The 26,219-nt window shown below is 34.7% G+C and overlaps 1 protein-coding gene and 3 pseudogenes across 1 annotated transcript in view; 2 read left to right on the plus strand and 2 right to left on the minus strand.

Annotated features, from left to right (window-relative positions):
* Cwc27 (CWC27 spliceosome associated cyclophilin) overlaps positions 1–26,219 on the minus strand; it is a 203,285-nt gene that overhangs the window by 24,900 nt on the left and 152,166 nt on the right. The window contains exons 12-13 of the mRNA XM_004862876.3: positions 16,344–16,453; positions 9,833–9,936 (exon numbers count right to left, since the gene is read on the minus strand). Of these exons, the coding sequence (XP_004862933.1) occupies positions 9,833–9,936; positions 16,344–16,453 (214 nt within the window). The remainder of the gene's footprint in view (positions 1–9,832; positions 9,937–16,343; positions 16,454–26,219) is intronic.
* LOC101716566 (myb/SANT-like DNA-binding domain-containing protein 4 pseudogene) lies at positions 43–1,077 on the plus strand (annotated as a pseudogene).
* Positions 9,948–14,590, minus strand: LOC106010916 (glycogenin-1 pseudogene; annotated as a pseudogene).
* Positions 11,631–11,778, plus strand: LOC147824434 (U2 spliceosomal RNA; annotated as a pseudogene).

A 26,219-nucleotide genomic window follows, 5' to 3' on the forward strand; every position in this document is an offset into this window, starting at 1 on the left:
ACATCTTCTCTAATTGTTAAAACTGCATTCAAGTTTTGAAAAATGAAGCAGTTGAAAAGAAAAAGGAAAAGCAATTTTAGTGTTCAAGAAACTCAGACTCTTTTGAAAGAAATTACCAAAAGGAAAGAAGTCATTTTTTCAAGCAGCTCAATACAACAATAAATGTGATGAAGCGAATGGCTTGGGAGGAGATTGCACAGTGTGTGAATGCTGTAGGGGAAGGAGAACAGAGAACAGGGATGGAAGTGAAAAGAAGGTACCTTGACTGGTGAGCACTTATGAAGAGAAAGAGGATGAAGGCGAACATTAAGCTGGTGGGTTCTGGATTTCCCCTTCCCACATCTGATTTAGATGATTCTCTCACTGAAGAGATAGATGAAAAGATTGGATTCTGAAATGATGTAAATTTTGACTGGCAAAATGTAGCAGATTTCAGGGATGCAGGTGGATCCTTAACAGAGGTCAAAGTGGAAGAGAAAGAAAGGGATCCCCAGAGTTCTGAATTTGAGATTGAGGAAGAAGAGATGTTGTCATCTGTGATACCAGATCCCAGGAGGGAAAATGAGCTTCCTGATTTCCCCCACATTGATGAGTTTTTTTACACTTAATGCAACACCATCTAGATCTGCATACGATGATCCCCATTTGCTTGTAAGCATAGAGAAACAGAAACTAGAGTTGGAAAAACGACGACTGGATATTGAGGCTGAGAGACTGCAGGTAGAAAAGGAACGCCTGCAGTTAGAGAAAGAAAGGCTGCGGCACTTAGACATGGAGCATGAACGGCTTCAGCTGGAGAAGGAGCGCCTACAGATTGAGAGAGAGAAGCTAAGGTTATAGATAGTCAGTTCCGAGAAACCGTCCTTGGAAAATGAACTTGGCCAAGAAGAAAAGTCCTTACTTCAGCCACAGAACATAGAAACAGAGAAGCTAAAACTTGAGCGAGAACGCTTGCAGCTGGAAAAAGAAAGGCTGCAATTTTTGAAGTTCGAATCTGAGAGGCTGCAGATTGAAAAAGAACGCTTGCAAGTGGAAAAAGAGAGACTTCGAATTCAGAAAGAGGGACACTTGCAGTGATGTTTTTAGGTCTTAGTGAATGTTTATATAAACTAGATTTTTCTCGTATCAGATGACATAAAGGTAGTTGCTGGGCTTAGCAGTGTTCTTTTCCTAATGTCAGTGTTTTCCATAGGTAAAGGTAGTTATATGTGGATAGCGGTATGCTTTAGTATATTGTATAAAAACTCTGTGCCCTAATATAAACAGAGTAGAGAATTATTGTGCTAGACTCTTCACATTAGTAATACTATATAGAGTCTTGTATTATCTGTGTACCCAGAGTTTACAATTATGTCTGTATAAAATTCTAGTCCAGTGGTTCTCAATTGAGGTGATTTGGGCCGCAGAAAGACATTTGGCAATGTGGAGATATTTTTGGTTGTCATAACTGATAGGGGGAGGCAAATGGCTTCTGGCACCTAATGTGTAGAGGCTGGGGATGCTACTAACCGACCTGCAATGCACCAGTCACCCCTCTTTCACAGTAAAGAATTCCCCAACCCAAAATATCATTAGTATCAAGTTTGAGAAACCCTGTCTTAGTCTAACTGTGCACCTCTATTGCTATGATGTATAGTTTTAGAATATTAAAACCTCACATACTTAAGTGGGTAGATTATAAAATGGCCAAAAACTTTTAACTATGAAATATTACTGTGTAGTATGTTGAATATAGGAAATGATGAAAATTATAGGTGTTTTATTCCCATTTTTCCATTTACAAATTGCCTGATAGAAAATAATACAAGGAACATCTGAAATTATTTAAAATGAGTTACTTTGAAAAATAGTTCTTTCATCTGTTGATGCTTTAGAAGCAACTATTTTGAAGCTTTAGTTCCCCTTCTCTTCAAATTGTTATCTTAGTTCTACTATGAAAATTATAATTTCAATCATATACTCAAATCTTATGCAAGAGAATGGTAGAAGGAAGTAAAAATGGTACCAGTAGTCCATAAGCTTGAACCCAGTGAATGGTTGGTTGACTTTTAAAATATAAAAGAACAGCTGTTTGGCAGTGGGAAGTGGGGGAGAATATACTTTGTATCAACTAATGATGATACTGGGACAAAGATAATAGCTGTGTGCTAGGGATAGGAGAAGCACTTAGCACACACTATTTGACCTAATCTGTACAACAGTCTTGTATGTAGTATCTATTTCTGAATCTTAAGTTTAAAGTCACACAGTGAGTAAATTGCTGATGTTTTATATTGCAGCATATTTTGTCTTTGCTCTTCTCTGAGGAACAAAGTTTGTATCTTCAGTCCTTTTGGTATTTTGAGGCCAAGGTCAGGCTTACCTTGGTGATTTGCCTTCAATGTCCTGAAGGTGCTTTTTTTCCCACAGTCCAGGTGATTCTGATAAAAATGGCTGCACAAGTTCACTTTGTGTTTTCTGATTTCCAGGGCTAATATGTAGCTTTAATACATCTCCTATTGATATACTACCTTGATTCTCTGTGTTTCTTGTTAATTTAAGAATGGCTTGAAATCATGTTGACATTTGAGTATGGGTATGCAAGAGAAAAATATACTTCTGCTTACTTATCCTGATTTTGAAATAGTGTTATTTTTCTATAACTATAATAAATGCTTCTACCGTAGAAATAAATTTGCTTATACCATCAAAAAAAAATAAACAAAAGAAGTTTAAGAAAAAATTAAAAACACAATAGTAGGGGAGAAAAATCATATATCTGATAAAGGACTTGAATCTAGATCACATAGAGAACTCTCAAAATTCAACAGTAAGAAAACAACCCAATTAAAAAATGGGCAAAAGACTTGAACATATTTTGGAAAAAATATGAGAAAAGGAAAAAACAGAAACAAAGTCTTTAAGTAGGGAGGGGTGGAGGGGTTGAAGGGAGGGCACGGGAATGGGGAAGAAAAAACAAAACCAAGATATATCATGTAAAGGTACAAATTCCCAATAATGAATGTCATCATATTGTATACCAATATGTACCAATAAAATTAATGAATAAAAAAAAGACGAACAGATATTTCATCATAAAGGAAATAGAGAAGAAAATAAACACAGATCAGATTAAAATTTACTACTGGATTGTTCACCACAACAAGTGAAGCAACTGAAAGACAAAGGAAAAGTTAATCACAACTTTTTTCCATGCTCATTTGTGCCTGCTGGCTCTCAAACTGGATTTTCAGCTCAACAATGCTAACTGTTGTATATATTCAAATACTGCTTTCCTTAAACAGATACCAAGCACATAAAGTCAATGAATAGTTTTGAAAGTCTACTTTTTGTCAGATGCTAGACGAAGTACTACATATTATTTAACACCTCACTGCATAAGCAAAATCAAGAGATTAGTACTTCACAGAATTAATGAGGTAGTCAAATGAGTTAAGGCATATGAAGCACTTGGAATCAATAAGATATTACTATGATAATCTATTTCAATAGGATAGGCACAAATAGAAGTAATAAAAAAAATCACAAAAACTATAAGTATTGTAAGATACTTTCAATATCCAAATAAACATTTAACTTCTAAAATCTGGGAGAACACTTCTCTTGAGAATATCAAGTAGTCTTGAAAAATGGCTAGGATTTTGCTAGGTCACCATTAAGCACTGCAGAAGGGGGACTTTTAGACAAAGGAAACTGTGAAACACTCATGTATGGGAAGGGTCAAAGTGTGACTAATGAACAGTGCACAGATAGGAAAGCATTTTGGAGGAGTTATATCAAAGCTAAGACCCCAAGAAAAACTAAGTGTTTGCCAAGTGAATCAAGGAGGATGAAGGAGGGGAAATGGTAGTGAGGTATTCTAAGAAGAGGAGACAGCATGTGCAAAGTCCCAGATAAGAGAATATAATGTGCTTGTGAAAATACAAGTAATTCAGCATGACCTTAAGAAGTCATAGACTAGAACAGACAGTTATAACAACTATGGTCACCAGAATATATAAAGAATCACAAATCAGTAAGAAAAAATACCGAGGTAAAGAAAGTTAAAACCTAACAAAAAATAAAAGAATATATTTGAATAATACTACATAAGTGAAAAACTTATGAAAAACAAAGGGCATGCCACAGATCATGTGAAAACAAAACTAGTGAGGGTCTGCTGAAAGAAAGGCAAGGATTTGTTGTAGGAGGCCTGTGCCAGTGATGCTGAGCACATTCAATTCAGAAAATGTCATTTTGGTACTACTTGGGAAGAAGGATCACAAACTGGAACCTGAAAAAAAAAGCTGCTTAGGAGCTACAGATTGGACTATAATCTCTGATAAATAAGGAACATCATGACATACACACACAATTAGAGATGACTTAGCTCAGCAGTTATTTGTCCGCAAGGTCAAAATTATTTTGTAAGAGAACTAAGATAATTATTTGACTTTGTCATTCTTAGCCTCTCATGAGTGGACAGTGGAACTTTTCAGAGACTACATGATATATGAGATCAAAACAGAATGAAGCAGATATGAGAATCCAGCTATTGTTACACCAGTCTGAGGATTTACAAAAAAGTATAAATTAATGCTATTCGTCTTGTAAAATTTTTGTTTTTCAGGTAAAATTATTTTTAACAAGTGTGTTATTTATGTTCATATGTGATAGATTTATTATTCTTTTAAAGTGATTTAAAACATTTTAGTTTTGATTTCTAATAATGGTAAATATTGATATCTATATCCTATATAAACAAAGGTCTCTGGGGTTCTCAATAAATTTTAGAACCTTTAAGGGTCCAGAGACCAAAAATCTGAGAACTCCTGAATAGGTAATACTAAAGGTTGAAGAAATTCTCTCACCTGGATAATCTGAGCCTTCATTATTCTAAGACTGTATATCCTTATATCTCTATTTGTCCTAATGTACGTCAACTTGTTATCTATGCCTGGCAATGTCCTGCTTGAGTTAAGTGGAAACTATAATTAACATATTAATTTGTTGTCTTGTATCCTGTACTAAATATATGACCAAACTGTACACAGATGACAGTATGTGTTACATACAAAAGGTATGTAAAAGTTTACCAATGCAAGCAATAAGATGAAGCTATGTTCATTAATGGTGTCTTAGAATGAGGTCTAAAAGAAATAATCTTTTAAAAAAATCTACATCACTAATATTTCACTATTTTGGCTACTCAGACAACTTGGTACTTGTTGCTTCTACATTATGCTAACTCCAGGGGAAGATTTTAAATTTTTTTCAGGCCAAATCTTGGTTTTCAAGACTCTAATCTCTAGCAGAAACAAATTGTCTGACTGATGGATAAAACTGATTTTTACATAAGCCAAGGTGTAGTAATAAAAATGAAAAAGAAAATCCATAGCCAAAAGTTCTGATCACAGGATTATCTTTCAGAGTTTTTCAGAACCAAGGATAAAAATACTTAGAGATGAGGTTCCTGAGAAGAAAAGCTATGTTGAAAGTAGTACAGTTTTATTAAAAACAAAAGCAAACCAGACTGTATATGTATTTTTAAAAGTTGTATAAAGGTAAAATATTTCTTCTAAAATGTTACTTTCTTTCACTAAGCACTGCAAAGAAGCTTAATTAATTCTTCAAATTCTAACTGCCCTACAGGCAAGTCTTAAATGATATTTACTTGGGTGTATAAATTGGAATGACATTTTTGGGAGGACTACTTGAAAATATTTAGCAGAAACCTAACACGCATATTCACTGATGAAGTAATTCCAGTTTTAAAAATTTATTTTCAGAAAATGGGCAATGACATACATAGGAAGATTTTTCTTTTTTTTGGTACTGGGGATTGAACTTGGGTCCTTACACTTGCAAGGCAGGCGGCGCAACCACTGAGCTAAATCCCCAGCCCAGGAAAATTTTTCTTATAGCACTGTTTATAATACTAAAAGTTAGAAAAAGCCTAAATGTACAAAATTATAGTAAAGTATATTGTAGTTTATCATATAATGAAACATCACATAATACAAAATGTTAAATTATATCATAAAATTATGTATGACAAAGAGAAGTAGTCACTGTATATTGTGGAGGACAAAAAGCAAGTTATACAATTTTACTATATGATCTTATTTCTACTTAAAGTATGTATGTACATAGACACGTTTGAAAGGGTATAAATTCTTATGTATAAATTAATATAAACATATACTGTTATATATTAAATATAAAATTTTAATTAATATCCACACATTAATAGTATTTTTGAGTTTGAAATCCCAAGTGATTTTTATTTACCTCTTTTGAAGGAATTTATAGTCTGATGTTTCTATAAAGAATATCTTTTACTTATATAATAGTCATTAAAATATTTTCTGAAGGAAACTATGCAATTATTAGGGCTTTTCAAATTTTTATAATATATACTTAATGTGTGTACTGTGGAGGAAAGTGGTGGTGGGGACAGACAAAGGAAGAGAGAATGTGGCAGATGAGCCATTTTATTATTATTTTATCATGTATATTTATTGCAAAGTTTTAAAATAATCTTATGTTTAACAACCTGAAAAGAAACTTTCAATAGAACATATTATTGAGCAGTTAGCATTCACAAGATTTTAGTCTATTCTAACAGGTTTTAGATTTAGTGTAAGGAACAGGTGGCTTTCTATTTCCGAAGTCTCTTCACTGCCTTATTAGCTACAGCTATCTAAAAACTTTTTTGGGAGCTAATCAAGGTTTATCAAACCAAGCACAAAGTGGCATATGGACTTCATCCACATGGTCAGATGAATCCTTTGCCTGCTGCCTCCTTCCATGTGTCACATCTGTTTTCTAAAGCCATGCTTGAGGAAGGGTTCTATATCTGTAAAGTATGTGATGCTGTGGGACTAGAGAATATATGGCAAAGAAACTATTCTAGCTGCTAAACTAGAATCTGGTACCGTTACTGCCACCAAATAGTGGCAGTACATAGCTGAACAAAGGAAGAATCAATAATTCTGAGTGAAAAATTTCTATCAGACATTTCAGCTTAGATCTACAAATAACACTTCTTTAATGTGCCTTGTTAGACAGTGAAATCTGGGAATAATTATCAAACAGCATACACACTGTTTACAATAGAATCATATTTCTTTTCTTTCTTTCCTCTCTCCTACTTTTTTTGTTGTTGTTGCATAAAAAGTAGAATGCTGCTGAATGGTACCCAAATGTCTGTTGTATGCCATGCCAATACAGCAGCTCAGCCAAAAATGCAAATAGAATAGTTTGCCAAGTAAAAGAAAACATAACAAATTGGTAATGGTTTCTATCTTGACAGAAAATGAAAATGATCCCTCAGTGTGTGGCCACTCATGTGGACACATAAAAATGTCTTAGAAGTAATCATTTTACCTCAGATAACAGACTCAGTATGGTATAACATACTGGCTGACTTTTACTTAGAAAAGTGGCAACCATGATCTACAAAATGGTCTAGGAACCATGTAATTTATGCATAACACACATACACATGCCATGCACTCAAAGCATTTGCTATAAATCATTTAAAGTATAATATTCCTTTCTTGGGCAGAATATACTTTATGAGAAAGGATCTAAAGGACCGCAAACTTGATAAAGCTGCACTAGTTTATGAACACACACATGATATTGTTGTTTCTAAGGTTACAAAAATTCAGTGGTCTATATTGCAGTAAAAAGGTACAACATAAGGGTCATATGAATTCTGTGTGATTTTGCATTATGCATAATGCCTTGAACACTAAAGATATTTTTATTAGATGTTAGACAAGACAAATGCCAAAAATATTCTGTAGGTGCCCAGTATACAGATTTGACTTTCTGTCTAGAAGATTGCAACTGAAAGCAGAAATAAACTCCCTGAAGAACTGTTAAAGATTCTTTTAACTTACTTCTTCCTTTTTTACCACTTATTTTTTTCTTCAGATGAAGAATTAGCCAACATTACTGACCAGGGATTTTTTTTCTCCTACATCTGGTGAAGTTTTCCTATTTGTTTAACTTTCTAATGAGGATGTTAGATGGAACGTTGATTGTATGGTTGAATCCCATCTAAAATAATAATGACATTTTTAAAAACATATGATTGATATCTGAAGATAATGAGGAATTCAAAAATGAGAGAATACTGAACCAAGGACTAGGAAGAACCTTGGGAAGTTAAATGGTCTTGCCAAGTTGAAAGTAAATTTGAATCCTGTGGGTTATGAGTTTCAAATGAAACTTCTGGGGTTTTAATTTGTTGGTGACTTTCCTGTTCAATAAAAAAGGGCTTAAATGGCTTATAAAAAGGTTAAAAAAACTTATTGGGCATCAAACTGCTCTTACAAAACACCATCTTGATGAGTTAAGTGTAAATGAATCAGAAACACATGGGTCATATTTCCTTAAAAAATGCATATGAATTCAAAAATAAGGGGAAGAGAACTTGGCAAAACATTTTTTGTGTGGTGGCTGAACCTAAAACATTTGAAAGATATTTTGAGACATTCAAGGAATCCAAAATAAAACTAAACCTGTCTAGTCATATAAAAAACAGAAAGTTCTTCTATGCAATGTGCATTTATCTCTATGGGTCAATCAACACTCACTGAGCCTTTGCCTTTGGCACAGAACTATGGGAGGAGCCAGCTTCTGCCTTCAAGCCACTTTGAATTTAAATATAAACAAAAACTTAAGTAATAGAAACCTGCTACAAGAGATTGAAGATTTTATAAAAATTGGCATCATAACCCAGATCATGTGGAAACTATAAATTAAATGAGAAGTGGACAAGTACTTTCAGGGTCCGACATTAGGCAGGTTTCACTCCATTCAAATCATTTTTTTCAGTCCTTTTGATTAAAGTTTCTTACAGTTGCAGAGTCTTACTTGTTTAAATGTTTTCTTAATAAGTGTTTTTATGTCTTTTTTTACTGTGCGTCTCAGCCCTCCTTCCTCCACTCTCTAGATTTGTTAGTGCTCAACAAATCTTGCTGACTGGTTTCCTGGAGGATGGGAGTGTTGAACAGTTTTGAAATAGGGGAGATGCTGCTTGGCAGGGAGCCCTGAGGCCATGATTCTGTGTTGGGGTAATGGTACATGTGATGGTTCAGAGGCTCCAGAGGGTGAGTCATGTGTGGGGGGTGATGCACTGGCTTGCTTGCTGAGATGTGCCTGAGCCAGGGTGCTGTGGGAGGTGGAGGCAGTTAGGTGTGGGGAGGCCTAATATACTGCACATAAAGTCAACTTGAGGACAGAGGGGTATGATAAGGGAAAAACGGGATTTTTATTCTCTCTCTCTTTTTTTTTGCCAGCATAGGTTAAAGTTCTAAGCACAGGACACGCACACATCATTAATTTATTTCTTATTGGTATCTTTAGAAGCTGAAAAATATCCAAAAATAAAAATAAAATTAACTATGTATGTGTTGCTAAGATCTTGTAGATCATAAACTTGAAAGAGGAAGTTAGGATTATGAAAGGCATTACTAAGTTTGTAGGAAAGTGTTAAAGATATTGATCTTTTGTCTTTTAGGATTGTTTCCTAGCTGTTTAACCTGACTCATATCTTTTCCATAATTTCAGAAGTTACTTAGGACAGGGATAGTGTCAGGTACTTCTTGCACACTTTCTACTGGCTAGCACAACACTGGGAACACATCATCAATGTTTCTTTGGTACTTGGTATGTTTATTTCACTTTATACGAACTGAAATGAAGCAAAAGAATGCTGAGGCTCTATACCAATGGCAGTAAAGACTAAAAAAATAAAAGGATAACAGAGTAGAAATGTCCCTATCATATCTCTAATCTGAGCCTGTTTATGGTTAATACAAAGAAATCAAAGTCTTACCATCCTTCATCATCTTCAACTTCTGTTTCAGCAATGTCATTTTCAGGAGTTTCAGCAATTGCTTGTGTGAGTTTAGATTTAAACTGGTTCAGCAGTGCTAGAGTCTGAAATAACAATTAGACTGGTAAGTTTTTTATAATGTAAAATGTAAATTCTAAAATAAAAATATAAATGTAAATTCTAAAATAGATACTTGAATTTGGTAGAAAAGAAAATATACTACTTGGATATAAAATACTTAGATAAATGTTTGAGTTTGAAGGAAAATAACAAAACTGCCTTCAGGCTACAATAGTGATATTAATAAACTTTGACACTGTCCTGTTTGGGTTTGCACTGAAATTTTCCCTCAGAGGTAGTTCACCATTTTCCATTTTTCTGATTTTGGGACTTTAAATCTGCTTATATAGAAGACATTGCAACTTTAAGAAATATTTGCTCTTAATTTTTTTTCATGGTACTGGGGATTGAACCCTGGTCTTTGCACCCAGCTACATTTCCAACCCTTTTCAAATTTTTGATTTTGAGACAGGGTCTTGCGAGGTAAACATGTTGTCTAGGCTGGGCTTGAATTTGTGATCCTCCTGCCTCAGCCTTTCAAAGTGCTGGGATTACAAGTGTGAGCCAACATTCCCTGCTTAGTTAAGTTTTTAATGTCTACTAAACATAATTCACTAAGACATATGGAATAGAAAATGAAACACCACCTACAAATATTATTTTATATAAAAATAATAAATAAAAAACAAATTAACAAATTTCCAAAAAACATAAAAATATTAATATGCGGAAGGTGAAATGATGAACTCATTAATCGCTGGAAGGTAGGTAAGTTGAAATAATATCTTTTTTTTGGCAATTAGTCTTTATTTTTCATACAGGGTATTAACTGCAGGTAACCATCAGAGAGCACACTGCTATTTTCACATATACAGAACTGAACGAAAGCATTTCAGCATGCTGCCTTATGGTGTATAGGAAACTGGTGAACATATTCAGACATAGGAGATAAAATGGGCTAACGTCATTTGTTGATAAGTTATGAATCATTCAGCAGTGTTATCAAAGGTTGCCTTTACCTGAAACACAATTATCACTCTGATAACCCCTGGGCAATCCTAAAATGCAACTTTCCTGATGGGTATAAAAAGCAAGGTGCAGAAGCCATGTCCTGTTCTGAAGGGAGATGGATTTGGAACTTGGTTCTACACATTGATACAACCATCTTTGTAGCTTAATATTGGGTTTTCTTTACTACATATGTTGGCAATCAGCATAACTGAGAATTTCTGAAATAAATAAATAAGTCTAGGGTTATAAAACAACACTGTCCATATAGTAGAAGTACAGCTTCACAACTTCTGCCCAGTTCTCATCTGTCTTGTGCAAAAACCCTTCATCTGATGAGTTTTAGTGAAAGCCTGTAACACCTGCAACAGACTATTCTCAACCCAGCTCTAGATGCTAAATATCAGAAAGAAGTTCCTGTGAAAGGATGCGATCACAGGAAAATGGCAGTGCTTCTACTGGAGGTGTTAAGTTTTCACTTGATGTTGTCAAAGGAGTCTGCTCCCATGTAATCAGCCTGGCCCTGTTCCCACTGCTCCTTCCTGTCCTCTGATGATACAGAAGGCTGTGGTGCAGCTGGGTTCTCCCCAAGGGACAGGTGTGATATGGCTCCTGAGGCATGTTCCACATCTCTGTATGACCAGGTGTCTTTGACAAGTCCATAATGTTGAAGCAGAGGTAAGACACTGGTAGTGAAGATGTCCCACCACAGATTAAGAAACTCTGGATGATTGCTTCTCGGCCTTTTGGCTAAGATCAAGTGAAGAAACTCTGGATGAGTCTTGGTGGGATGACAGGACTCACTTTTAACACTTTTTGTTTGGGGATCATAAGTATAACTCCATGGTTTGACTCCTCCTAGGAAATGTACAACTTTGGCATTTGCACCAAACATTTTAAATGCTGGGAGATAGGAGTATATAGAAATGCTACTTAGGTTATAAATAAATGACAGGTGTTTTCTGATATCTGTTGTTGCCCAGCTGCTAAAAAATGTGTTCACTAAGCCCTGGTCCCCACCATGAAAGCTACCTTGCTCAGAAGCAAGGTGTAACAGCCGGGTATACATTTCAACTGAGGGCTGATAGACAAAGACTTTGGAGTTGAAGCAGTCAGGCCACCCTGGGTCTGGTGCTGCTGATAATTATTCTCTCTAAAAAAGATCATCAATACTTGCTAGGACCAGAGTATCTGCATTCATAAACACACACTTTGAATATTGTGTAAGTGACCAGTAGTGAAGTTTTGTCAGCGTGACACCCAACTCAGGCCTTCATTAAGGTGAGAAGAGCAGAATTGCCACTATCCAAGACATCTACCATGATGACTTCATCAAAGACTTTCTCTAAAACTTTTCTCATAGGGTCTGAGACCTGTGGGGTGGCAAGCACAACCAGCCTCCTGGTGGTCCTGTGCTGTTTAAGAGAGGAGCCTAGGACCAGGCCACCTTTGGCATAGGCATCGTTTGTGGTCAGTGTCACAAAGGCCTATCTGCCATGGTGCCGTCTGGGCGCGGGCGGCTGTCTCAGACGCAGCTCTGTACCTCGAGACCCCCAGACCTCAGAGGCCGGGAGAGCAGCGAGGCCTGCGGGAGGCGCGGCGGGAGCCGAGCAGCGGCCTGAGCACACTTATAGAGGCTGTCACGTGGGCGCGCACGCTCGTGCTCGCATCCTCCCTGTCAGCTGCGGGAGACGAGCCCCGCCTCTGCAGTCCAGCCCCGGACCCCTCCCGCCCCCGCCCCTGCTGGGCACCTGCCTTCCTGAAATATCTTTAGAAGGCTGTTGACATGTATTAGAAACTTTAAGATGATCATTCCTTCTGATTCAGTAAATTCAATCCTGGGGATATATTCTAGGAAAAACAATTTAAAATGCACAAAATGGTTTACATAGCAATATTCATATAAATGGAGACATGTTTAAAGGTCTGTCAGTAAAGAACTACTTAAATTTGGTAAAAAGCAATTTTGGTAAAAAGTATGCTTTTATGCTATTATTTAATATTATATACACATAAAAATATTGTATGCTGGGTATGGTGGCACATGCTTGCAATCCTAGCATTCTGGGAAGCCTAGGCTGAAGATCCTATATTTAAGCTCATCTTGGGCAACTTAGTGATTTAGTGAGAATCTGTCTCAAAAATAAAAGATTTGGAGATGTGTAACTCACTGTGAAATCCCTGGGTTCAATCCCTACTACCACACACACACACACACACACACACACACACACACACAGGGGCACATTCTACTGTTACGTGAGAAGGATACAAATATTATGTTGATATGTTTAAAAGATAAACTACCTGTCTAAAATAACAATGGCATAATCATAATTTTTGTCTGTTGAATTCAATATTAATATTCTCATACTTAATATGGGGGACATGTATTAATAGTAGTTCAACATGTAAACAGCAAGTATAATTTATGTATATTTTGGCGGTACTGGGGATCGAACTCAGGACCTTGCACTTGCCAGGCAGGCGCAGCACCACTGAGCTACGTCCCAGCCCACAATAGCAAGTATAATAAAGCATAACAATAAATTCTTAGGATCCAGAATTTATTTACAGAATATCATTAAGATTACAGTTCATGAATGAATTAAATAGGTTTTGGCAGACTAGAACCTGAGCTTAATGAACAAGAGATATCAAAATATCTGTATGAAATGAAGGCAATTATTGCTACAAAATGATTGTGAAAAGTGCTTCAGGTATTTCTGTAAAATTTAATGCTCACATAAAAAACAGCTGAAAATATCCACATTACTATAGGTACTGGATGAGATGAATTTGGGTAAAATTTATAAATGCCAACATTTTGAGGGGTACTAAGAATGTTATGAGTTGGGCATTTTATGTTTCTATTGTAGACACCATAGAACTAAACTCTTGAAATAATAATTCCTTATTTTTAAACGTCATTTATTAAAATATTCTATCATTCACTTTTATTTGCTTTATAATAAGGAAAAATGGGAAAATAGAAGTAAAACAAAAACAAGTGTTATTTCATCACTCAATACCACTGCTAACAATTTCAGTGTATATTCTTCAAGGCTTTGGGTGTATGTAAGTGTTCCTGTATCTATATTTACATTATATACATTTTTATTTCCATATATATTTCTATATCTAATCTTTATCTTAAAAACTCTGTCTTTAATGGTAAAATTTGCACACTTGGTAATGTCTTTTCTGAGGGCATAAAAAACAATGAAAACAAAGAACATTTCTTAGTAGAATGACATAAAATTTCCAAGAAAATTACACTAGGACTGGATCTTCCTCCTTGAATTAAAAGTGGCAAAGCAGTTTTCTCTTGGAGCCAATTAACATGCTACAGACATTCACTCACAAATAAAAAACATCCTCTTGGGGCCAGGGATTTAGCTCAGTGGTTCCACCGCCTACCTCGCAAGCGCAAGGACCCAAGTTTGATCCCTGGTACCAAAAAACAAACAAAAATATCCTCTTGGCCTCTCTAGGTTTCAACATTCAAGACTGGACTTTGTCTGCATTCTAAAGCAAGAGAAGACACTGGGCAGAAAATAAGACACCACAAAAATACCAGGGCACATTATAGGGTGAAGAAGATAGCATTTACATGGAAGTATTTCTGCTTGGCATCTGCTGGTAATTACTCAGTCTTCTGGCTTTTGCTGAAGGAATGAATGGCTAACCACTTACCACATAACTCTTCAGAACAGTGAGAGACTTCACTCTGCGTGGAGAAGTTATTCTGAAGGCCCCTCACCTTAGCAGATTCTGTTCACATTCTATACTCAACAGTCTTTCCACTGGCCTCCGCTGGCCCTGCCCTGGGTCCAGTCTACTCTCCACACTACTGCCAGGTTGGAGGGATCTTCCCCATATGCAAATGAAATCATGTTATTTCCTTTTGTCAACAGATCCTCATTGCCCTTAGGTCAACTAAATTCTTAACATGGCTCAAACAATGTATGAACTGACACCTGCTTACTTCAGCCTCATGACTTTTCTTCTCTTAGTTATGTTAGTCATAGTTAACATTTTTTAGTTCTTTGTAAAGCAATGATAGGAGAAGCTTCTCGTACCATTTCTTTTGTCTAGCCACATCCTGCCTCTGTTTCACTTGGGTAGCTCTTGTTTAACCTTTTAAATTCAGCTGACCAATAATTTTCTCAGATCTTCCTATATTCTTGGCCATGTTTAGGTCTCACTGTTATACATTTACACAGTTTCCTGCACTTATCCTTTCACAATGTTCACTTCCTTTTACTGGTTTTACTAGCTTAATTGGCTCTTTTCCCCCATAGCTGAAATACAGCAGGGATGTGTCTGCCTGTTGACCACAAAATATAGTAATTAGTACATGACAAGTTCTTAAAATTATTTGCTTTGAGGGAAGAAAAAAAGAAATGTATGAATAAACATTATCTTTATCATCTTTAATAATATAGTTTCTACAGCTGCCATTCAGAAGACTATGTGACTCCATGAAAACAAGTCAATAATGCATTTTTTCTTAATTTCATTTGATGTTCCATTTCTTTTGAAAGTTGCAAATAAGTTAGTACTCTGTAATTAAAATTTCCTACACCAGATTTCTTGCTGAATTCTCCCTATCATTATTTTCATGCTAAGTACTGATGCATGATCCTTCCTTACCAGTAATTAGGTATCATTTATAATATAGTTTCTGATTAATTAATTTAACTAAATACGCTAAAGCTTTTTAATTTACTTTTATTTTGCCTGCTTTATTTCTTTGCTTAAAATGGCATATCTTTATTTCTATATCCATAGCAACACCAAAGATAAATGATTTTGGTTTGCCCCCTACGTTTTCAACATGAAAGGATGCTAAAGAGACTGGTTTTATCAAGTACTATGTGGCATATACAGCTGGTTCCTAAATTAATGAGCTAGTTTTCTCTTTTCATTTTTGATTTCTGACAATTTTCTCCTATTACTATTTAAGACTCAAGAATTACTTGCAAAAAACAGGGCTTTATTACAAAATCAACTAGTCGACCAAATGCCTTATTTCTAGGCAGTATACAAGTTCAAGCTGAGTTGGCTTAATTGGTATGCGGAGAGAGCCTCTGATCATTTGGAATTGCCACTTCTCCATTTCATAGTATTCACTTCTATTTGAATTTCTGAGGTCATGTCTTTTTACAAGTTCCTATGCTTGATATGGGAGTACTAGGTTCAAACTTGAAAGTTTCAGGCTTTTTCCCCTAATGTCTTCAAAGAATTTTAGAATTTGGACCCTTATACAAGTGGCTGAGGTCCTTAGTACTGTTCCCTACACAAATATATCTGAATATATCCTTATTCTTTTTAGGGAAATGGTGCCTACCCGTCATATAATCAAATTAGGTTCTGTTTTATAATCCTGGAAGACTGTAAAAAGGCAATGAATTACATACGGAGTTTGGTTTTTAGTTACCTGGTCTTCCCGGGAAGTTCCTTTCTTTGCCTGTTGCTTCCTCAAAACTTCATACTTTTGTTTTTCTCTTCTGTATTCAGCTACAGCACTATCTGGAGCAGCTTCTTCCTCTGAAAAATAGTAGAATACTCTTGGAGTAAGTAGTGTAGTCCTTAATGGTTTAATCCTGCAATACTTCTATATGATGATTATTTAACATCCTGGTTTTAAAACAGTTTTGCCTCAAAAAACCGAAGTACCTAACATTTTGAAATACTTTACAGGTATCTATGAATGAAAATTTGTGACTAAAAATAAGGCAACAAAAACAACCTATTTCTTCTTATCTTTGGCTGGCAAACCAAAACAAGTGAGACATGATCAAGAACACTGGTCATCTTTCTACTCAAGTCTCAGTTTGTTACTTAATTCATTATTACCTAGTTTGTGGAACATTATGAATGTGTAATAAATATATTAACAATCAATCAATCATTTTCTTCAAGAGATTTGCTAAACAAAAATATGTAATATAAGAAATTTTTTGTGGCTATTTAACATGATTTTGATGGAAACTGAAAGGAGTAATTAGTTTTAAAAATAACTTTATATGGATTCAAATACTGTGTGTCCAGCTCCATTTCCAATACTGACAGCTGTAAATGATAAAAATTGAGCACATTAATGAAAAAGAAGCCAATAAATACAGAAATAATACTTGAGGCACATATGCTTAGTAACCACTAGCAAAGAGATGATGTTATCGTACTGGGTGTATCTAAGATGATTCTTATAAGAGATTTTACAAAATCAACTTCATATTTTTCTTTTGAGTTATATCTCTGAATATCTCCTTTTTTAATCCTATAATGGATTTGCATTGTTCTAGTATAAAGACCAAGCAGCTTAACAACCTGAGCATCCTTGTCGGAGGCAGTTAATGCTTTCCCTTCTAATCTTGTCTCTCACCTCCTCTGCTGCATCCACCTTCAGTGCTTTCATTGGGTTTTAACTCATATAGTTTTTGTTTACTTGATGTCGCCCCCCACGCTCAGCCAACCACTCTTTCCACTTGCTGCTCATTCTCTCCGAAACATTAAAAACATTCTTCTCTCCATTTCTCAATTAATTTTTCTTGCTTAATTCCTGCTCATTCTTTAGGTCTCGGCTTGGTTGGCACTTTGTTCATAAACCCTTTCTGATTCCAGTCACTAAGTCAGGTGTGGATGCTCCCCCTTTGAGCTTCTGGAGCACCAGTGGGCACTTCTGTGTATGGCACTTTACGGTAATTTTCTATTTAGTCTTCTTTAACCCTGACTGGACATTAAATTCTTTAAAGAAGTCCTATTTCCCCAGCACTTAGGAGAGTGCTTGACTGACAAATGCTAGCAGTTTGATACAAGTAGATAATCAAGTAAATTAATGAATAATGGAATAGGAGAGAGGAAATAAGAAGGTAGCGGCAAATTTGGCCCCACAGCCTCACATGCTACTGGAGTATTTGCTACACTCTTGGAATCTCCTGCTCCACTGAATTTAGAGAGTCAATGGTACTTCTTTCCTGCCATTTCCACATGGGAGAATTTTGTAAAATCGTAAGGGAAATTCTGATGAGTATCCTTAGAACTGTCTAATGTTTAAAACAAACACAGGAGAGAAGGGACATATTCTTGGATTTACAGCCACAAATGACTGAAAACTTTTACTTGTAGTGAGAAGTTTAAAATAAATGGAAAGGCTGATATAGATGAATTCAGCTGCTTCATGTCACAAATAAGTCAAGTTTACAAGCTTCAAAACAGATTCAACCATGCTCATTTTAATATATACTGTGTAGCCCCTTATACGTGGTTTCCTTTACTATGGACCAATAACTTGATTTCACTTTTCAAGAATGTGTAAGAAACAGAAAATTAAAAAAACCCTGTGCCATGAAGAAGCCTTAAGAATCAATTTTTAAAAGTCAAGGATAAGTAAATAATAAAGCAAGAAAATTCCATAGGATGTTGTTTATAATATTCAAAAGACTTAGCAATTTAGAAAATAGTAGTCAACTCATCTTGGAAACTAGTAATGACAAAATTTTAAAAGTGGCTATGTTGAGGTATACTTTATATATAGTAAAATTCATTTGGGGTACACAGTTTATCTTTATTTATTTACTTTTTATTTTGGCTTTTTGAAACAGGGTATTGCTATGTAGCTCAGGCTGGCCTTGAATTCACTATGTAGTGCAGGCTGGCTTTGAACTCATGGTGATTTTCCCATCTCACCCTCCCAAGTTCAGGCATTACAGGTGTGTGCCACCATGCATAGCTTGGGGTATACAGTTTAATTACTCTGATATTGTATATAGTATATAACTTCTACTGCAATCAAGACAAAGCAGCTCCATAGCCCTAAAAAGTATCTGAATGTCCCTCATAGTCAGTTTTTCTCCTCAAGTACCACACAGCAGTATCTGGTTTCTGTCACCACAGTTTTGTTATTACTAGAAACTCACATGAATGGAACCATATTATATGTAGTCTTTTATGTCTGAGTTTTTTTCACTTAGAAAATATTTTTGCAGTTCATCTGTGTTGTTCAGTATTCCTTTACCTTACTGAGTAGTATCCCATAGTATGGATATACTCTTAATTTGTTTATTCTTTTACTAGTTGATAGACACTTTAGTTGCTTCCAGTTTTTGGCTTCTGTAAATAAGTATTTTGATGAATATTCAAAATAAGTCTTACTGTGGATATATATTTTCATTGCTCTTGGGTAAAATCTAGGAGTAGAATTACAGTGTCATTTGATAAATGTATGTTTAAATTTAGATGATACTGTCATACTGTTTTACAAAAAGGCTGCACCATTTGGGCTGTATGTTACTATCAGCAATGTAGGAAGGAGACTTCAAGTTGCTTCACATCTTCGACTATATCTGGTATGATATTTAACTCTGGCCTTTCTAGTGGGTGTGAAATGGATCTTATTATGGTTCTGACTCATTTTTCTGATGACAAGTAATATCAAACTTTTTATGGGCTTTATTGGCCCTTTGTATGTCTTTTGGACTGTGTTAAAATCCACAGTTTTTTTGTCTTATTAGTATATTTTAACATTTAAAAAATATATTGTAGGTATAAGCTGCTTGTTAGATATATGGTTTGTAAGTAGTTTCTCTCAGTCTATGGTTTATCTGTTCATTTCCTTAAATGTGCCTTTCAAAGAGCAAAAGTTACATTTTGAGGAACAGAATTTTATCATTTTTATATTACAAATCACACTTTCACATGTTATTTAAGAGAACTTTGCTTGCTGTAAAGTTGCAAAGTTTTTTCTATATTTTCCCTTAAAAGTTTAAAATCTTGTCTTCTTTGTTTAGGTATATGGTTTATTTTGAGTTAGTTTTTGTGTATAGTAGGATTGAGGTTATTGTTTTTTTCCTATATAGCTATAAAATGAGTCAGCATCATTTATTTAAAAGGCTTTCTCCCATTGAACTACCTAGGCACTTTTGTTGAAAATCAATTGACCACGTATGTGTGTCTATTTCTGGATACTGTCTTCTGTTCCATTAATCTGTGTCTGTCCTTTAGCTAAGAGTACATTATCTTGATTGAGACTTGAGATCAGTTAGTATAAAATCTCTAACTTTGTCTTTTTCAATATTATTTTGGTGGTTTTTGTTCTTATGTCCTTCGATATAAATTTTAAAACCAGCTTGTCAATTTCTTAAAAAAAAATGGTAGGATTTTGATAGTAGTTACTATCAATGTATAAATGAATGTATGAATTAGCTTGGAGAGAAATGTAATCTTTTCTTTTCTTTTCTATTTTTTGTATTACTGGGGATCAAACTCAGGACCTTGCACTTGCAGGCAGGCACAGTGCCACTGAGCTACATCCCCAGCCTGAGATATGCAATCTTAGCAATATTGAATCCAATAAAATTGTGCTGATTTAAGCTGTATGTAATTCAGTCCTCTTGGTTAAAATCATGATACAGAGTGGTGGTGCTGGATGTGAGGTAGGAATGGGGAGTAGTTATTTGTTATTATTTTTTAACTATCTCAGGACTCATACATCAGAGATAGGAATGTTTGGAAACAAGTACAGGTAATTTCAGAATGATTAGGTGATATTCATTCTAGAAAAGAAATAACATGACTTAGGAAAAATAATGAATAAGTAGTTTTTACAGAATGGAAAACAAACATAGCTGTACCTCTCTTCTGTAAAAATACCATGAGAAAAGAAAAAAGAATATGCAATGTAATTAATTCTCACATGAAGATTCACTGAACAACTCCCAACCAAAATGAGTTAAGTGGTCAAAAATTATTTGTTAATAAAAAACAACAAACACAATTTTTTATTATGGGAAATTTCCTACATAAATATACAGACAACAGTGTAATGAAGCCCTTTGCCCATTACGTACTGTCAACAGTGTTAACCCTTATCTTATTTAGCTTAGAAGGTATTCTTAAGCCATTAAAACTAGTACTCAATCAGGAACTGAGAGCTCCTAAGTTTCCTCTGATGGGAACAAAGGAAAGAACATGTGCTCTCAGATTCCATCACAGAAGGAGCCAGTGAACATGGTATGGTTAGATCACAGACACTGGAGTGAGAATGACCAGAATTTTGGCTCCACAGTTTATTTATTCTGTATGTACACAGATTCAAACTATATCCTCTTTTTGTACCTCAGTATTTTCAGCTATAAAATGAAAAATAATAATATTACCTAACTTGTTATACAGATTAAATGAAATACTGTCTGACACCCGGTGAATGCTTAACAAATTATTATTATCCCATTCAGATTAACAAATGTGATGGTATGAATACATTTTTGCATATACTGAACCTTTATATGTTAACATCATCTATGTTTTTTCCTGTTATGATTGACTTTGATAAGCTCTCAAGGAGCAGTGTAACTCTTGTTCAAGTTAGGCCTATCTTTATCTCTTTCTTCATACAGCTATAGTTCTATATTATGGAATTTTTACTTTGATAAAGGGAAAGGGGATTTTTTTCCCCAAACTATGAAGATATCTATATTCCATAAATGGTGATAAGATTCCTTAGTGGGGATGCCCATATTGTTAATATTTTTATTTCACCTCCCACATTTTCATCTATATGGAAAAGTTAATTAAGACAATTTTAACAAATCATTTATTTCCTCAGTATTTATCAAACCACATTCTTTTTATATTTTTTAACCTTAATGAAAACATGGCATATAAATCAGATATATCTTAACATATCTATACTGATAATATCTTACTATTGTAGCATTAGTCACCCTTTTGAGATGAACAGTCATAACCAGCTTCATAAATGTGTTATATAAGGCAATTAGTGGTGGTGAAAGCAACTGAAAAATGAGTAAGATTCACTCATGAATTTTAAGATCTGTTTGATACAATCTCTTTGGGAATAGGAAGTAATTTTAAAATAATGAAGAGAAGATGTACATTTTTTAGCTGATATATAAAATGGATTGCAAAACCAATTTTACTTTGAAAAAATATTTACAGTTGGATAAAATTGTAGGACTTTTCATCATTACATAAACTATCCCAGATCAAATAACTAATGTAATTTTATCTTTTCACAGGGTTTGAATACTGTTTTCAACAGTACTTGGATCTACCTTATCTTTATATCCATTCTTAGCAAAGCTCCAGTTCAACAGTTTTCACAAAAGACGGACCAAACTATACAGAATTCTAGAATGCCATCCATGCTTCAATTGCTAAATCAACTACCATCTCATAAAAGTCTTGAGCTGTAATCTTATCCTAACTGTAGCTTATGGCTTTCTAAGGGAGAGGTGTATAGAAACTAGACTTTTAACCCTCAGGTTATGAGTTAAACCATTTTGCCTTTAACACAACCACACAAGTGACTGCATTTTGTAATGAAAGTTAAGAACTCAAATACTTGGTGCCTCAGGGTTGAATGGGTAAATCAAAGGCTATAACCTATCTTTACATAACTGTAAATGCTTTGCTACTCTTCCTGGTGAAGAATGCTCTAAAAAGATCCACAATTCTTTAGTTGCTCGGAGCTACATGTTATCTTTTCTTTTTTCTGCATTATCCTTGGGTTTGACTACTTGGATATATTCTGGAGCTTTTGATTGTGGTTATTAATCATTTAATTGCAATTTGATTTATCTTTTAAATGATATGCTCAATAGAAGTATGAAAAAGTTCCACAGCCTACCAATTACAGGTGAACTAATAGGCACTGAGAGTTGGGTAACAGAGGTTGTTTTAAAGGTGATCTCATTAATCTGCCTATTTCCAGAATACACAATCTAAACGGTGAAGCATGTAGCACTTTGGCTTGGGCTGATATCATATTGTGATAATCTTCACAAACAGCTATAAAACAACACAAAAAATGTTCTTTATAGTACTGATAAAGGGCAACCTGATGCAACTTTATGTTTGTATGCCTCCATGTAGGATTAGTATATTTGATGCAACTCCAAATTAATTAAAATGCCATATACTACTAAATTCTTTACTAAAATATTTTTCCAACAGAAAAAAAGGATAAACAATATTTTATGAAATTGTATTCTATTCTAAAATCTGAAGTTAAATTTCATAAATGAAGTTAATATTAATCTACATAGTCTAATAGAACACTTTAAATCATTAATTCTTATGAAAGCAATTTTCTTGTCCAAATTAATATTTACAACTGCTTCACAGTAAATGGGACTCCCTGTCATACATATCAATTTGTTAACGAGTCCCATTCACTGCATCTATAATAAAAAAAATCAAGATTTGGTTGACAATGTTCATAGAAATTCCTAGTAGAAAGGCTAAGTAGGTACTTTATTCTACTTATTTGCCAATGTGAATGAAAATTTTAAAAATAAAAGCCAGCTTTGAATCAAGAGTTAAAATAATAAAACTTAGCTGAGGAAGACTGATTCAATGTAAACTGTTTGAGGTCAGAAAAACTGGCCACTAATATTTTTCATAATGTAGATATCTTACAATTCTAATAATGGAAAATGTATCAGGTAAATATAAAAATCCAGTCAAGCTTGTGGTATGTCATTTTTTTCCCCTAGAAAGTCATAAATCTAAACAATCAAGGCCCGACAAGCCACTTCTGGGTAGGGTCACCCCTGCTCTAGTTTCTGGTTTTGTGAGTTTTTAAAAAAAAATAACCTGTGGTTTAAAGATGTCTTTTCTTTTTGGTTTTCATTCTTAGCCAAAATGAACAGGTAAACTGCTTGAGAACAAGCTGTGAGGTCTAGTAATCTTTCACTATATAAATCTGTAATACCAGGATTAAGCTTGCTAAAGTTCCCACTGTACAGCACGGAAACTGTAACTCAAATATTTTATATGGTACATATAGCCAAATGCAATGACTTCTGCTACACAAACTCAATTATGTTATAAAAAAAAACTAGTCACCTCTTCTATTTCCTAACTAGGTATATCGTAACAGGATACAGCGTGATTGAGTATGATTAATCACAGGACATTCACTTTTCGTATTTTTACTTCTCATCATTTTACTTCTCATTACTTACTCTGAGTAATTTCCCCAGCTCAATATTCCTGTTCACTAATTCTCTGTTTAACTGTACTTAATCAGTTTTTAAAGTATAAACCAAGTCACTGATTTTAATAACTATACTTTTTATCTATAGAAATTCTATCTGATTCTTTTTCAAATTCATCCTCTTTTTTCACAGCCTTAGTCTTTTATTATGATTTTTATTCTTTTAAAAATCCCTTTATTTCAAATACACTTATAATGTATCTTTCAGATTGTTTTGGGTATCCTTCTGTTTATGTCTTCTTACTCTTTCTCTAGAGTTGTTATATCTCAAAAGTATTTTCTAATATTTTATTGTGAGTTTATTTTCATTTAGGGCTGTGTCTTTATCCTACTCCATAGAAATTCTTCACCCCAAAGACTGTGTAAAAGTTCCTTCAAAGAGGTTTTGCATTTGCTTCTGTCAGACAATCAAGGGGTTCCATGGTCCAGAGCCTTTAGTTCCACATCAGCTTCTTGGTTAGGATTACTATACCATATAGGCAATGTACATTCAGACTTTATATCTGTGCCTGTTAGAGGTTTAATTTTGACTTTTTTTAACTGAGAAAATCTCTCTCTCTCTTTCTTTCTCTCCTTTTCGTTCCCTTCCCTCCCCTCTCCTCCCTTTCCTTTCTCCAACATATATATCTGAAAAACAGTAAGCTTCTCTGTGGCCTTCCTGACCAAGTAGACAGTTTTTCTAACTCCTATCTCTCTAACCCAAGGCCACATCCTCTATCCAAGTGTGAGACTGCAACTCCAGTTCCCACATATTACAGCCTATACCTGGGTCCAGTATATGCCCCTAGGTAACTACAGTATCAGCTTGCTTATCCTTTGTTTCAGGTATCTAGAATTTTTCCCTCCGTCCAATCTTTCCTCCCTCTCACTCACTCTCCTTCCCTCTCGTCATCTCTCCTGCTAATTTTCTCTCTCATTCCTCCTTTCTTCCTCCCTCCTTTTCTCTCTCCCCACCTCTTCCTTCTCTTCTCTCTCAAGGTTGGCTAAGCATTTAAATTGGGGTAGATCATATTTTATCCTACATTTTATAAATTTGTAGGAGAAGGAAGTTCTGTGTTAGCTCAGTCCATGTTGCCAGAGCAGGGAATGGCACATTCATTTCTCATGTGCTTGGATCTTCTTGGATAAACAAAAATTGAATAGGCAACTAGATGACTTTAGTGACATAAAAGTGGCTAATGGTACAAGGAGTAAGAAAAATTCAGTTTCTCTAAGTACAGAGAGTTTTACTTTTTTATAAATTTCAATATATACTGGATAATGATTCAATATTATAATGATGCAATATTATAACTACTTAATATAACTGAAATTTCTATGAAACATATGCTAAATAAGTAGGAATTAAGGGTATAACAACAAAATCAAAAGAACATTTGTTAAGGACTTACTATATTAGGCACATTCCAAGGTGCTTTGATCATCCATGAAGAAAGTATCCATACAAACAAAGAAACTGGAAAGGATCACAATTGGGATACGATAAAGCTGGGATATGAGCCCAGATCTACATGATACTAAAGGCCCACACTGTGTCCTACTGTCTTCAGTTACAACTTAAATTCAGAAAATAGAATTCACTAAATATCCTTTGGATGGCTTGTACTCAGAAAGATGCTTTGGGAGAAATGTGAAACATATGATATGAGCATTTCACTCTAAAAAGTAATATAAAGGGTAAAATGAATCTAACATATGTGAAAATATTTAAGCAATCAAGCCACTGATTATCATGTAAGTATCAAATTTTGGATGTGTGGGTATAACAGCAGCATCACGGAAGGCTTAAGAGATTGCCAATTTTATAGCATTAGAATAAACTTTTTAAAAATCTATAAGCTGTCTATGAGTTAAGTTAGGTAATATATAGGAAAGGGTTTGGGAAAGGGACTATCCAACATTACTACAACCATCAGTTTATTACTTGAGAATCTAGCAGCAGAGTTAGTTGACAATCTTCTAATCTAACTTCTCAGTTTATAGATAAATTAAGGTCCAGGTAAGTGAAGTTACTTAGCTAAAATCCCTTGTGGGTTAGCAGCAGAGCCTGAGTTAAAAGTTATATTCTCACTTAGCTTAGGTGACAAACTAGTAAGACTGGAAGCTAAGTATATACTATATCTTTGTAAATGTTACTAAAAAAAGTCCCTATTACTTCCCCTCAGTCAGTGATGGGCAATCTTTTAGAGAATGAGTGTCCAAATTGCAACCCAAAACCAATTTATTTATTGCAAAGTGCCAACACTGTAATTCAGGCTTAATATCCGATGCTTGGGCTTGGGGGCAATTTGG

Source organism: Heterocephalus glaber, unplaced genomic scaffold (genome assembly GCF_053883595.1).
Source record: "Heterocephalus glaber isolate CG9 unplaced genomic scaffold, H.glaber_assembly_v1.0 deba00001543, whole genome shotgun sequence".
NCBI lineage: Eukaryota > Metazoa > Chordata > Mammalia > Rodentia > Bathyergidae > Heterocephalus > Heterocephalus glaber.